The sequence below is a fragment of the Camellia sinensis genome, chromosome 7 (assembly GCF_055761805.1).
Source record: "Camellia sinensis isolate YWXY chromosome 7, ASM5576180v1, whole genome shotgun sequence".
Taxonomy (NCBI): domain Eukaryota; kingdom Viridiplantae; phylum Streptophyta; class Magnoliopsida; order Ericales; family Theaceae; genus Camellia; species Camellia sinensis.
In genome coordinates this window covers 66,210,476-66,225,266 of record NC_138967.1, presented here as the reverse complement: position 1 = coordinate 66,225,266, position 14,791 = coordinate 66,210,476, and the positions used below count along the sequence as shown (strand labels likewise).

The following is a 14,791-nucleotide window of genomic DNA, read 5'->3' as shown; positions in this document are numbered from 1 at the left end:
TTACACATTTATCCAAAGCTTAGTAAGGGATTTTTGAAAAATCTCACATGTCAAGTCATTTTTGTACTCCTTTTGAAATATTTAAAGAATCCCACATTTCAAGGCATTCCAAATTAAAAAGGTTCCCATATCAGAATCCATCCCAAATTTGAATCTCATATGTTGTGTATATTACCTTTTTAGCACAAAAGAAAAAATAAAAAAAGAAAAAAAAGAAGAAGAAAACATAATGAAAATAAAGGTATAACCGTAAACCCAATTTTCAAAGAATATATTAAATTTATCTTTCCAAAATCAATGGGACTAATTAGTCCATAAGAAAATCATTGGGACTAAATGGATCACCATTTCTCAAGATGAAATTTATGGATAAATATTCCTTATAATCACTTACCATATAATGCTCAAAGAATTAAAATATAAAAGTACTTAAATATAATATTCTGTTGATTTGATTTGCATTGGTATAAAAATATTTAAAACCAAAACAAACTGTATATTATGGAAACAAATTGAAAACTGAAATTTGTGTTGGTTTCAATCGGTCGATTTAGTTCTATTGGTTTTTCTAACATCCTAGCTACACGTATGTTTACCATCTTAAAGCATTTCTGGCGGCATGACAATGCCATTTTTTAGCAAGACTTCTCAAATTTGCACTCTTATCTGTCAAAAGGCTTGCCAAATTATAGTACTATCATATCTTGTGTTAAATTTGATAGAGAGTCTGATATTGTTAGATCTTTCAACAGAGTAAAATCCAACTATCATCTTCAAAAATTAATAAATAAATAAAAAATCAAAAACTCAACTAGATTTGGTGGTGTATCATAGAGTACACTAGAAGCCAAGTTTGGGATTCATCGCTAGGGCATCCATATAGGCAACAGTCGATGGGGTGTGTGTGAGAGAGAGAGAGAGAGAGATGAGAGAAATCTCTAATGAGAGGCATTATAAAGAGACGTAGAGTGAGAGATGGGAGACAAAGTGAGAAAGGTGATTAGCGGAGCTAAAACGAAAGATTGCCAAAATAAAAGATGATTATGGAAGTTAAACCAGAAGAGAAATATGGTTGTGCCAAAATAACATTGTCAAAATTTGATATTTTGATACTATAACTTGTCAAATTATGACTTTAGTACTACAATTTTGACATTCACTGTTGGATATGCTATTTCCAAAATTTAGCAATAGTAAAAATTATTTTCTTCTTCAGTGGTTTTGCCATCCCCTGTACTAAATTATAGCAATCGTAATTCTTGGGCCAAATTTAACACGAGGTTTAACATTGCCAAATCTGTTACATCATCCAACTCAACTCCATTTTTTCTTTCCTATCCCTTTTTCCTAGAAACATCACCCACCTTAAACAACCACAAACAGAAAAAAAAAAAAAATATATATATATATATATATATATATATATATAGCAGAAACAACACAAACCCAAATTTTGCAATTGAAAAAAAAAAAAAAAAAAACAAAAAACAAAAAACTACAAATACTTTCATGCTGTCTATAAACAACAAACACAAAAAAAAAAAAACCCACAAAAATAAAAGACAAACTAATTGCTTCTTATGGAAAAACCATATTTGCAGCAATCTTTCAGGACAAATATATATATATATATATACACGCCATTTATTTTAATCAATGCTGATTTTCTTCTACTGTTCCTCCTAACATTAAAGACAAAAAAACAAAAGAAATAGCTTCTTTGCAATCCACTACCATGCCGGTTTCCCTAGATCCACTTTGTGGGCTCATCTTGATAATCTAAATTGTTCATTTTGTAAGGTTCATCGAATAAACCATCCATACCAAAAATCAAGTTAATCAGAGATCGATAGCTACACGATCAAATCACATTTTTCAAAGCATTTTCCTTCGAAAAAATGAATGGCATGTATCATTTCCTGAATTGACCATTCATTTTTTTCAGGAAAAAAAAAGCGTAAATTTGCAAAGATTTAACAAATATCATATTATCATGTCATCTATGAACTTTACATTTAAAGCATTCAATTATAAGAATCGTACAAATGTCCAACTGCTCTGGACTGAGCTCATCTCACATACACCTCAGCCAGAGAGAGGAAGAAAAATATATTTAAATACATGAAAGAATAATTCTTCAATATATTTAAAGAATAATTCAATATATTTAAATGCAAAGGCAATACATATATGAGAATTAATTACAAGGATGAACAGCCGCAAAAGGACTTGAAGGGCCTTGTACCTTATGTACCACTTGAACTGATCATAATACCGTTATATATGAAGAAGCCAAACCTTTTTGTTTTCCTCATGGATGGTATTTGCTGTAAATCAGCGTCGTTTAACCTCCAGGTTTGAAAGATGCAACCAATCTGATTCATCAAGCTTCCATACAAGGTTAATCATCTGTGCCATAGTTCCAGAGATCTTTCAGCTCACCTCTAACCAGACCCAAGATGACAGAAACCCCTGAGGTACAAAATTGAATGAAAAAAAGTTGAGAAATGTAATCCAAGTATCCAACAAAATTCCCATTAAGTATCCATAAAGATTATATATATGCAATCTCAGCTTTAAGTGACAACGACACAATTATTACCTAATGTACATGGAACAAGGTATAGGAGAGCAGGTTGACCATGTCCATTCATTAGATACAAGCCTAGGTAAGTGAAAAAGAGGCCTGCAGTAAGAAATTCCTTCATTAGTCTCGGACAATATATATATAATTCCATGCAATATGCACAATTTCCAAAAGGAAAATGGTATACAAACATAATTCTCATACAAATTCTCATCTAGAATGATGTGGAAGTGGCACTTTTGAATTTTAAGTCCAGCTGATGGGTCTGTTTGTATATGAATACTTCAATGTCAAGCCAGGTATACAAACATAATTCTCATACATAATCATTCTGTTAATTCTGTTTGTATATGAATACTTCAATGTCAAGCCAGGTCCTTCTATGAGTTGAATTATGCTTGGTGACACTTAAAACTTCAAAAGTCTCAAGCAAGGATTTTGGACATCTCTGGCTCAATGAAACAAACATGGCTAAATGCCTACTATGATAGCATTGTTGCTTTCCGGGTTGGATTCCAGCTTATGGGGTTTTAAGGATCAAATTCTTGACAGTGAGACACTTCCTATAGCTGCTAATGCTTACTCCCGCCTATTACGGTCCTGATTGGGCCAGAACTCCCCTCTGTCTGGTTCTGCTTCCTTTTGCCTGTTCTGCCTTGGTTTCTAGTAAGTAGTGGTTGTGGTTCTAATCATGGTGGTTTTCGTGGCAGTTCTGATAACAGTGATTCTACTGATGGGTCTCGTGGTCAAAATCCACATGGTGGGATCTCCAATACTAGTTCTTGTGAGCATACTTCATATGGTGGGGTTTCTTATAGTGGTTCCACATCCCGTGGTGACAGAAAGTGTGATCATTGTGGTTCCATTGGACATACAAAACCCCGGTGTTGAAAAAAGTATGGTAAGTCTGATTATGTGCATCAGGTTGCGAATGATGTCTCTCCATCCCAGTTGGGTCCTCCCACTTCTGATTCTCATGTTGCACTCACTACTCACAATAGTGAGCTTACTGACCTGGTCCATTCTCATATGTCTGGTAATATTGCATGAATTATGTGTTTAATGTCAATATATTACATTAGTTACTGACCTGCGGGCCTTTAATTGTATTTAATGTCAATCTATTTTGGGTCTGTAATATGTAGTTAGAAATTTACTTTCTATATTTCAATTATGTGTGTCATTTCATTTCATTTGGAGACGGCTCTATATTCTAAGTGAGGGTGTGCCATTGCAAGAGTGGATTTCTGAATAATTTAGTTAAAATTGGGCGACAGTGGCTAAACTTGACATTTTTGAAAATAAGATAAAAGGAGTATTTTTATCAATAGATCAATCTTTTACAAAAAAAAATAAAAATAAAATCAAGTTAGTCATTTTTTTCAATGCAAAGTACATCAGTCACTATTGAACCCTTTTAGCTAAATTACCACTTTTTGGCAATTTGGCAATTAAGGATTTCAATAATGAATATGGAGTATTATTTTGATAAATGATTAAATAATCAGCTTTTATAAGGCAAACTGGAAAATTTGTAAATGATAAAGGAAATGATTTGGGAAATGAAGTAAATAAAAATGAGTTTCTAACTAATAATCACGCTTAGATTAATTAGTTTTTGCCAAACTAAACTTTAAACAATCGGAACGTGACAGGAAATGTTGTGATGGGATGAGTAGTAGTATCAAAACAGAAAAATTGTTTGTGATGGATAGCCAAATGCAGTATAGACCAACAGATGTAATGACTATTTTCTTTTTCTTTATTGACATGTAACTAATGTGCTGACCATTAGGTACTAAGTTTGCAAGGATATTTGTCCAAATTCTTACATTAAGTAAACAGACTGATCACCAATTTGAATTACACCTTGTACTATTTGCAGATTTTTTTAACATTCTAAGGCACACCAGCACACTGCTTCATATGCAGTGCCATCTAGTTTGACGGGTTAAGCCTATTCACAAATACCATTCAATAGAGGCTTTTTTTTTTTTTTTTTTGCCTAAGCCTGACCATTATATACAATTGACACAAGTTCCATTCTCATTCAAAATTTATGGAGGACAAAAAATCAACATCATAGAAGTGCATTTAAGTGAAGAAAACACAAACCAATGCAGGACTACCTACCTGATCCATAGCCAATTGTCAACCAAAGGAAGTATCCATTTAGTACACCCTTCTTATTGGCTTTGTCATACCTGGAACAACCAAAGGAAACCCACAAGAATTACAAACAACAGACAAAACTTTGAAAAAAAAAAAAAAAAAACCACGAAACTTATTAGAATAAGAAAACTAGTCTTATAATATCAACATATTTTCATCTAGCAAAAGATCCTGAACGAATTGAAAGGCCAATTGAAAGGATCTCTTAAAACATTTGCTATTTGGCACTTCATAAGTTAGAGCATCATCCAAAGATCTGATAACACTTAGTCAACAATGCATCAGTAATTTAATGTTTCCCCTGGGCCTTTTGTGTCTTCTTTAACAAGAGCTCAATATCACACATCATAAAAGGATGAAGTTGACATCTGACCATTAATGTTGTAAAACAAGCATACAACATTTAAAAAGCATGGCTCTCTAAAATAATGAAGAGAAAAAATCACAAGCTCATATACGTTTCCTTTTATTCTAGACATAAGTCGTGGCATAGACAGACTGTAGCGATCCCAGTTTTGTCACTTCGCTGAGTATGTCGGGGATCGAGTAGCCCGGTCAGCTCACGGGGGTCCAAGGGCAGTGCCCCTTGGCGGGTCGTAGGGCATCGCCTTGGCGGGGTTGAGGGGCAGCGCCCCCGAAGCAAAAATGCAAAAATGCAAAATGCATTAGAAATTGCTTGTCCCCTCAAGCGGCCGTTTATGCGCTCGAGCGGAGAATGTTTGGTTCCAGAAGTTTGACTTGCCTGCAAAAGTACTAGGAAAGTGTATTTGACGCTCGAGCGGGGCGTTCCACGCTCGAGTGGACCATGTTATATCAGTTCGTGAATCTGATATTTCAGATCAGTTTTGTATATCTCTCTCTCTCTAAAAACCCTTTCCTCTCCCTTCTCTCTTCATTTCCCTGCGCCAAATTGGATCAAAACCTTGATTTCTCGAGATCTATTAGAGTTCTGCCATAGGTTCTTCATCAAAGTTGGTTAACTTTTTGAGGGCTTCGTTGTGTGCGGTGAAGATCAAGTTTCGACACCGTTGATTTTGGGAGTTTCATCTCATTTCTTCTTCAAAACTTGAGGTAGGGATTTTCTTAGAGTTATATATATATTTTTGCAAGATCTATATAATTTTCGAAATCATCTTTCGATAGCTTTGAAAATTGATTGTTGATTCGAGAAGTTGAGCGATTTTGAAAGTGGGTTTGTCTCTTGTTCTTTTAAAATGATCTTATGGGTTTTGATTTTCGTTGATTGAAGAAAAGATAATTTTGAAAAGTTTTCTTTCAAAATATTTGAGTCGTATAGTTTTGGTGAGAAAACCTAAAATTTGGAAAAAATTTTTAGAAGACTGAAAATCCATGAATGATATTGTTATATTTATTTTGTGTGTCAAAATAAATTGATGTTTGAAAATTTTCTTATTTATATTTATATAAATGATGAATTTCAGGGAATATAAGGATTGTTGTTCATTTTGAAAATTATTGTTCAAAACGTTGAAATAGTCTTGAAATAACTAATTGTTGAGGATACTTGAGAAAAGGGAATTGTCTTATTCCTTGGATGATGAATTGGAATAAAAGTATTTATATTCATATTGTGAAATTGGCATATCAATTCATTTGATTATATTAAACTTTGAAAGTTGATTTGAAAACTTACATTGAGAAAAGAATGTTGAGAAACAAGTTTTCATGGAATAGTTTTGGAGTAAATACGTTGGTAAGTCTTGAATAGGTGGTGTAGATGATATTGAATAAATTGGCCTGAGAGTCCGGGGTGAAAGACCGAAAACCCGCGCGGATAGGTGTTGAGCCTTCCGGTTAATACCGGTAAAAATGACAATTTGATAGTACTTGTATAATCTACTTGCAGACACCGACCTAGGGATTACCAGAGTCGTATTTACCGCCATTGAAATAAATTGTTAGGTTTTGAGCAATTGAAATTGAATGATATCATTAAGCATGATGGTTTTCAAAAGATGAAAATGTGATTTATCTTTACAAAGGGCATAGCATGGCATGTGCATTTCATCTCTTGAGACTTGAATAAAATGTATATACTTTGTTAAGAATTTCCTACTGGACTTTATGCTCACCCTACGGGATTTTTGTGCAGGAAAAGATGTGGTGATCCCACCCAACTAGGGGCGTGAAAGTACGTGTGTTGGGAGTACAATACTCTCATTTTGCTGTGACTCTGTGTGTAAACCAAGGGTTGTGTTTGTGTGGGTTTGAATAATCGTTTTGTGTAACCAGGCTCAAGTCTTGGAAACTTGTAAACCCTTGAGGGTATTTATTTGTTTATTTACTTGTTGTTGGATTAATGTATTGTTGCGTGAAGAACTATTGTATCATGTAATGTAAGTTTGAAGATTTATATTCGGTTTTCTTTGAAAAAGCCATGATTGTTGTATTATCATTTGGGCTATAAATTTGGGGCGTTACACAGACAATGGTTATAGTGACATGATACCATTCCTTACCCAAGTGCAATGAATCGAGATTTAGAGCACCCATCATAAAGCATTATCGGGGATTTCTAGCCCGCAGGTGTTGAGGCTTCTTAATGGTTAACTGAAACCACTGGTGCTATAAGTCTGTGCATTACAAACAGTTCACATCATAGAAACAATACATGATAAACTTCATTTATCCAAGATAAAAAAAAAAAAAAAAAAAAAGAGGAAAATTACCCCTTGTGAATATGTAATTTTCTTTTCTTTCATTCAAATTTACTTGCTTGGGAAAAAAAAAATGTAGAAAATGATGGAATGAAGAGTAATGTGGTAGTTTGATTTTTCAAAGTGCTAGGGTGCTTGGTATTGTCAAAGGTTTGGATACTAAAAAGGGTGAGGGAGGCTGACCCGAAGAAGAGGTGATGGGAAGGGAAGAAGCCAAAGTGGAGCTAGGCCGAATAATTCTCATGAAAGAAACAAAGTGGAGATAGAATGGCTCAGCGGAATAACTCCCATGAGGCTGTGTTCGGATCCAGGATTTGGAGAGGGATTTATGTAAGGAAAGGAAAAGGGAAGGGAAAAGTCACAAAAAATCATCTTATATTTGATTCTCATTTCTCTCAACTTTTCTTTTCCCTTCATAAATCCCTCCCCAAATCTAACATCCTGAAAGAAATTAGTTGGAGGGGTCCTTGGTATTATCAAAGGTTTGGATGCTAAAGAGGGTGAGTGAGGCTAACTTGAAAAAGATGTGATGTAGAGGGAAGAAGCCAAAGTGGATCTAGGCCAATTCTCATGAAATAAACTCTCGTGAAAGAAATAAATTGAAGACAGAAATTGAGGGCCACATGGTGAAACAAAGGGAACTAGAATACACAAGTTTTCCAAAGACTTGTGAATTTCCATAGGAAACAATCACATAAGAATTTTAGATATTAAATGGGTAGAAAAGCAGGAGGATATTGGGTGGTTGGTCAGGTTTTATGAGAAGCTCTACTTCTTGACTTGTGATAAGAGGCACTTTCGTATTATTTCACAAGACAACATTTTAGAAGAAAACTCAAGGGCCAAAACTCTTAATTGTTACTTGGTTAAGGGAAAGAACAAGAAGCAAGATGTAGAGGGAAGATCAACTGGCAAGTCAGTTTAAAGCTATGAACACATGACATTTTAGAAGATTCAAAAGCTCTGAAAATTCTCCATAACATATTTTAATTAGATTAGAAACATTACATTGTTTTATATATACTAGAGAGATCTCCTATCCCAACTAGAATGACTTCCAATTTTTTTTTTAGCCCAATTAAAACACATTTGGAGACCCCACAATATAATTTTGAGAATTTCAAATGGGAAATTTTCTATCAAGCAATAGTTCAACACCTCCACTTAACTATTTATTTAGAATGTTAAAGCAAGAACTAAAAATACCTTAGAGCAAATGAAACAAGGAGACCAGGAAAGAGAATGTCTCCAAAGCCAATCATATTGTAACCACCCCAAGGATCAAAAAGTTTTGGAATTCTCAAAAGCATTGGAATGGATTCTCCGCCACTGTTGTCACCCCGAGCAACCTATGTTAAAAAAAAATAAATATATCAAGTTGGCTAAATTTTAAAAAATAAAATAATAATAAAAGTCATTTAAACTGAGAATGTGAATACCATGTATTTTGACCAAATTTTTGTTTTGTTTTGTTTTTTTGTTTTTTTTTTTTGTTGATAAATAAGTATTTTGACCAAATTTTAGATGATCAGAAATAAAATGGCAGTTTATTCATGACATAAAATTGTTAATTGACTTGTATCATCAACCTTGTAAGAAGTGTCTATCAAGCAATAAGCAACTAATATATTTGTGAATATTATTTCGAACATACATATGCTACAAAAGAAAAATCCAGGATGCAAATGATTGGTATATTTGCATTCAGGACAAGTACAACAGTTGAAGCAACTAGCCAGCTAAACTCAACATTGATGTAGGTACGCATGTTTAAATCAGAGTAGATTTTTTGCTTTTCATCTTAGAGGCAGTGTGTGGCCCTTAATCAGAGTAATTATTTGTTTGCTTTTCTCCCGCTTACTAATGATGTCACCAAAAAATGGTTGTGACAAAATTTCTGATTGGATTGAGGCCTGAGTTTGAGCTGTCTATTCTCAGATTCTAGCAGGTGCTGAGCTTCTTCCTCTTGTTGAAGTCTATTCTAGCGTTTTATGTGTTACTTCTAGGGATAGCTCTTAGAGTTTTCTGTGACTTATATATTCCTGATCGTCCTGCTCTAGTCACACAAGAATCTTCACATGGGAAGGGTCATCAGTTTAATGGCTATAGTGGTGGTTCAAGGACTACTCATTGTTAATCATATGGTTTAATTTTGATGATGTCTAAAATATTATTTGATAAATTGTTTTTTTTAATATATATATTTTATATATTCTTTGTCACAAAATATTATCTGTTTAAAATATATATTGTTTGATGTATTTGTTATAAATATTAATTAAATGGAAGGTACTGTGTTATATCTGACTTTACGAAATATTTTGCAAATTTTACTATTCACATTTGGAAAATCCCGTTCATCAGTATTTATTTTTTGACAAATTTGGTATTGGTGAGTTGTCATCTTTTGACGAATTTGATATTGATTGGTTGTATTCTTTTGACATATGTGATATTGGTCGGTTGTCATCTTTTGATAAATTTGATGGGTTGTCTTCTTTCAACAAAATTGATATACCCACATAGGGTGGTAGGTTATTTTTATTATAGTGTATTTAAAATCCCTACAACAATTACAAAAATTATAAAGAGAGAGATCTATTATAAATGTTATTTAAATAGATTTTACTATATATACAAATATTTTAATAGAGATTTTACCGTGCATACAAATATTTTAATATAAAGGTTACTATGTAAGTCACTGTGCAGCCTTTGTTTTTTACGTAATTGTGTTGAAATTTTGCTATCACTATTTATTGAAAGCGACCTTGGCCAAAATTTTCAAATCTCAGCGTGAATCTAGCGAGCTGCCAGAGCTGCAATGTGCTTTCTCCTCGTCCATGTGATCCAATGTCAAGAAGGAGAGTCCTACCTCAGCGGCTAGTATTTTGAGTATATATAGAAGTGTTTTGGTTAGAGAAAAATAAGAAGTGTTGAAAAGAAAAATTCTATGATATTGAAGTGTTCCCAAATATTATGTTGTGGGCTCTCAGTGATTAATTATTTCTATTGAGAGAAAATCTATTGAGATTTTGAGCTTTTATTGTAAAAGGGTCTTACATCCCTGATTCTTATTCTTGTAAAAAGAGTGATAATTTTAATGTGAGTGATTTGGGTTGAATCACTTGTTGCAAAGGTTTACTAGCACCTGTGATGCTAGTGGTGTTGTTACTATTTGAAGAATAGTAGAGAACTCTCAAGGAGGAACATGAGGAGTGGACATAGGCCCGATTGTGCCGAACCACTATAAATTACTGAGTTTGCTTTCTCTTCCCTTTACTTGTTTTATTTTTTTATTACTCTCATATATATTGCTCCGTATATTTATTTATCTATTCAACAATATATCTATTTGTATACGGAATAGATAAATAAAAAATTCACAAAAGGTTATTTATCTATTTATTTATTTGGGCTAAAATCCAATAGGTGAATTTTGTAATAAGGCAATAAGGTTGAATATGGAGAGATAATAGAGACAGAAAAGACAAAAGAAATAACACAAAGGTTTAATGTGGTTCAACCAATATTGGCCCATATCCACACACACAATACCCTATGGGCCACATACACCTTTCATTCACTCAACTTCATACTCTTGTTTACATAATACACCATATATATAAAGGTGGAGATACGATCAAATCTCTTCAAATAAGGAATTGAAATAAATTAAAGACAAAAAAAAATCATTATAAGCACAAATCATGGGATCTCCATATATTCTAATATCTTCCATGTCTTATGATATCTTTGACAATATAATCTTATATCCAACACTCCCCCTCAAGTTGGAACATGGAATGGTTGAAGTGAAGTATCCAACTTGAACTCAAAAATAGGATGATCATTACAAACAACTACAATGAAGTTGCTGAAAGACAACAACAATTGTAATAACTCTCTTTAATCACAACTTCAATGAACATTGGCAATGAATCAACATCTTGCAATAGAGAAACGTACATTGAATAAATCATGACTGTAGTCACAGAAACCAACAGGAGAGCGAAAGCAACAAGGCCAAAAACAACGGCAAATCACCATAAATTGAAAGGCCGAAAAAATAGCATCCCACAAAGAATGCCACCGAACACACCGATAGCCAAAACATAAAAAAAGAACCAAATATGTGCTTACTACATTAGCACAAGGACCCTAAAAGGGTAGAGAAGTAGCCGGAAAACTTGGTGTTTCATAGAATAATGCTACCGAACACACCAACAACCCCAAAACAAGTAAAAATCACAAAGTTTGCTTACCACATCAGCAAACTATTGGTCAACTCAAGGAAGCGGGAAAAAGACCTTGATAACAAAAAAGGCGAAGTAAGAAAGCATTCTAGAAAGAAAAAAGCCTAGGGTTTGGTTGGCTTTGATATCAAGTTGAATTTTGTAATAAGGCAATAACGTTGAATATGGAGAGATAATAGAGACATAAAAGACAAAAGAAATAACACAAAGGTTTGATGTGATTCAGCCAATATTAGCTTACATCCACACACACAAAGCCTTGTGGGCTACATCTTTCATTCACTTAACCACATACTCTTGTTTACATGATACACCATATATAGAGTAGGAGAAACAATCAAATCTCTTCAGTTAAGGAATTGAAATAAATCAAATATACAAAAAATCATAATAAGCACAAATCATGGGATCTCCATGTATTATAATATCTTCCATATCATCCAATATCTTTGACAATATAATCTTATCTCTAACAATAGTCACTACAATAGTGGTAAAGGTAGTGCTAATCATGGTAGTGGTGGATTTTCTAGTGATAGTCGCAGTGGTTGTGGTAGAGCTCCTGTGAGTGTTCTCATTATAAATTGAGCAATCACACATGAGAGAAATGTTGGGATCTCATTGGCTGACCTCCTCAGTATGGAAATGCAGTGACTTTTATCCGTGTTGATTCTTCGTCATCTTTTACTCATGTTGAGGAGAAAACTGTAGTTGTCTCCATGGAAGAGCACTCTAAGTTCCTTCAGTATTAGGCATCCTTGCAAGCATGTCTTCCAGTTAGGGTTGCAAACAAGCCGAGCCAAGCTTTAGTATGTTTGGGCTTATTTATTAAGATTTTAACAAGCTCGAACTCGAGCCGGAGGTCAATAAAAATTTAACGAACCGAGCTCAAGTCGAGTTTGCTTAGGCTTGACTCGAGCTCAAGCCTATTCATGAGCGTTAATGAGCCAAAAAAATTATAAATTCATACTTGCATATGAGACTAAAGTTACAATTGAAATTTTGATTATACAACTATATATATTTTATAATACAATATATATAAACATACTAAAGAAAAGTCCATATCTTACCAAAATAATAATATCTTCCACTACTAGTATGTAAATGTATTATCTATAGTTAGCTATTATTTACATAAATTTAGCTATTATTTACATTCATATTATTTAAATATATAAATAACATATTTATCCTATGTTTTATGCATATTTTTACAATACTTAAAATATAAATAATATATTTATTCTATTATTTAATAAATGTTAAATGAGCTAGCTAGCGAGCCGAAGTAACGAGCTAAGCTTTAATATGTTTGGGCTTGTTTATTAAGATTTTAACAAGCTCAAGCTCGAATACAACAAAAATTTAACAAACCGAGTTCGAACGAGCCCTTACCGAGCCGAGCTCAAGCCTGTTCACGAATGACTTTGTTCATTTGCAGCCCTACTTCCAGTAGCATCTTTAGCTCAGAAAGTTGCTTTTGCTGCTTGTTTTTCATCTTCATCTTCCTCTTTTTCACATCTGTGGGTTATGTACATCTCATATGTTTTCTCATTTCCACTCTTCCTCATCTTTACCTCATGTCACCTTAGCAGATGGTTCTAGCACTTCTGTTTGGGCATACGAACAGTGCAACATACTTCTTCCCTTTCTTTGTCCCTTGTTCTTTATATTCCATGTTTACCATTTAATTTGATATTTGTGAGTCAACTTACCAAATCTCTTAATTGTTCTGTTGCCCTTTTTCTTGATTCGGTTGTCATTCAAGATTCGGTTATGCGAACAACGATTGGCAAAGGACATGAGTCAAATGGTCTCTATTATCTAGACAACAAAGTGCTAATAGTTTATCCTCATACTTACCTAGCAGTAGCATCTATTTTGTAGATTCATTGTCTTCTTGGTCATCATCCTTGGAGAATTTAAAGCATTTGATTCCTATTTCGAGTTCAGTATTAGTTCTAGAGTGTGAGTCTTGTCAATGGGGAAAGCATCGTTGTCTTGTGTCCCTTCTGCTTCCTGAGTCAATAACCCTGTGTCCAGTCCTTCCATGTTAGTTCATTAAGATGTTTAGGGTCCTAGTCGTGTTACTTCAAATTGAAATTTTGGTTTTTTGTTACCTCTGTGGATGATTGTTCTAGGGATACTTCGTTGGTTATATTTAATGAAATATCGATATAAGTAGTTCTCTATTTTTTATGCTGAAATTCGAACTCGGTTTAATTTGCATGTTCATATACTTTTTTTTTTTGATTAGCAATAGACGAAAATATTTTACTAAAATGGAAAAGAGAAGAAAAAGTAAAAAAGGAGGACAATATGTCCTCAAAAGCCGTAAAACAAAATCCTAAGAGTCGCACACATACTTCCAATCACTAGAAATCAAGAAAAGCAAAATGCCCCTAAACACGGAAGCCATTGAAGCCCAAAAAGATGCCAATAATCTGATTTCTCGTCCATTTAGTTCTATTATGACTCAAATCTAGTATTTCTTTATCAGTCATCTTGCTCTCACACTCCACAACAAAATGGAGTCACTGAGAAAAAGAATCTACATTTGATCGAGGTAGCTCGAACCATGTTAATTAAAATAAATGTTGCCAAGATTTTCTGGATTGATGCTATTCTCACTGATTGTAATTAATAAATGGCATGCCATCTATTCTTGAGAGCAAGACACCTCACTCTGCTCTTTTTCCTTGATATTGTCCTTTTGTTTGATCTACTCATATTTTTGGTTGTGTTAATTTTGTTCATCAACTTGCACCAAGTGGTGATAAGTTCGATCCTCAGGCCATTAAGTGTATTTTGTCAAGCTACTTTTACACTCAAAAGGATAGTCCGGTTTTACAATGATTTTTTGTCTTTCAGGATGTCACTTTCATTGAGTCTACACCTTATTATTCCAAGCCCCTTGATGTAATTGCTTTGGTTCATGATCTCCCTCTTCCTATTTCTAATCCTATTTCCTCCCTAGCCCTACTTCTTTTTCTCTTCCTTTTGTCACCGATCATTTATCTAATCCTCATTTACAAGTTTACATGAGTCATCCGCATCCAAATACTACTCCACTAGACTTGATGTGAACAATATAG

The 14,791-nt window shown here is 33.8% G+C and overlaps 1 protein-coding gene across 1 annotated transcript in view; it reads right to left on the bottom strand.

Moving 5' to 3' along the window:
* Positions 1-1,962: 1,962 nt before the first annotated feature.
* LOC114293735 (signal peptide peptidase-like 5) overlaps positions 1,963-14,791 on the bottom strand; it is a 76,860-nt gene continuing 64,031 nt past the window's right edge. Inside the window, exons 12-15 of the mRNA XM_028237858.2 lie at positions 8,644-8,786; positions 4,721-4,791; positions 2,603-2,686; positions 1,963-2,472 (exon numbers count right to left, since the gene is read on the bottom strand). Of these exons, the coding sequence (XP_028093659.2) occupies positions 2,402-2,472; positions 2,603-2,686; positions 4,721-4,791; positions 8,644-8,786 (369 nt within the window). The 3' untranslated portion in view covers positions 1,963-2,401. The remainder of the gene's footprint in view (positions 2,473-2,602; positions 2,687-4,720; positions 4,792-8,643; positions 8,787-14,791) is intronic.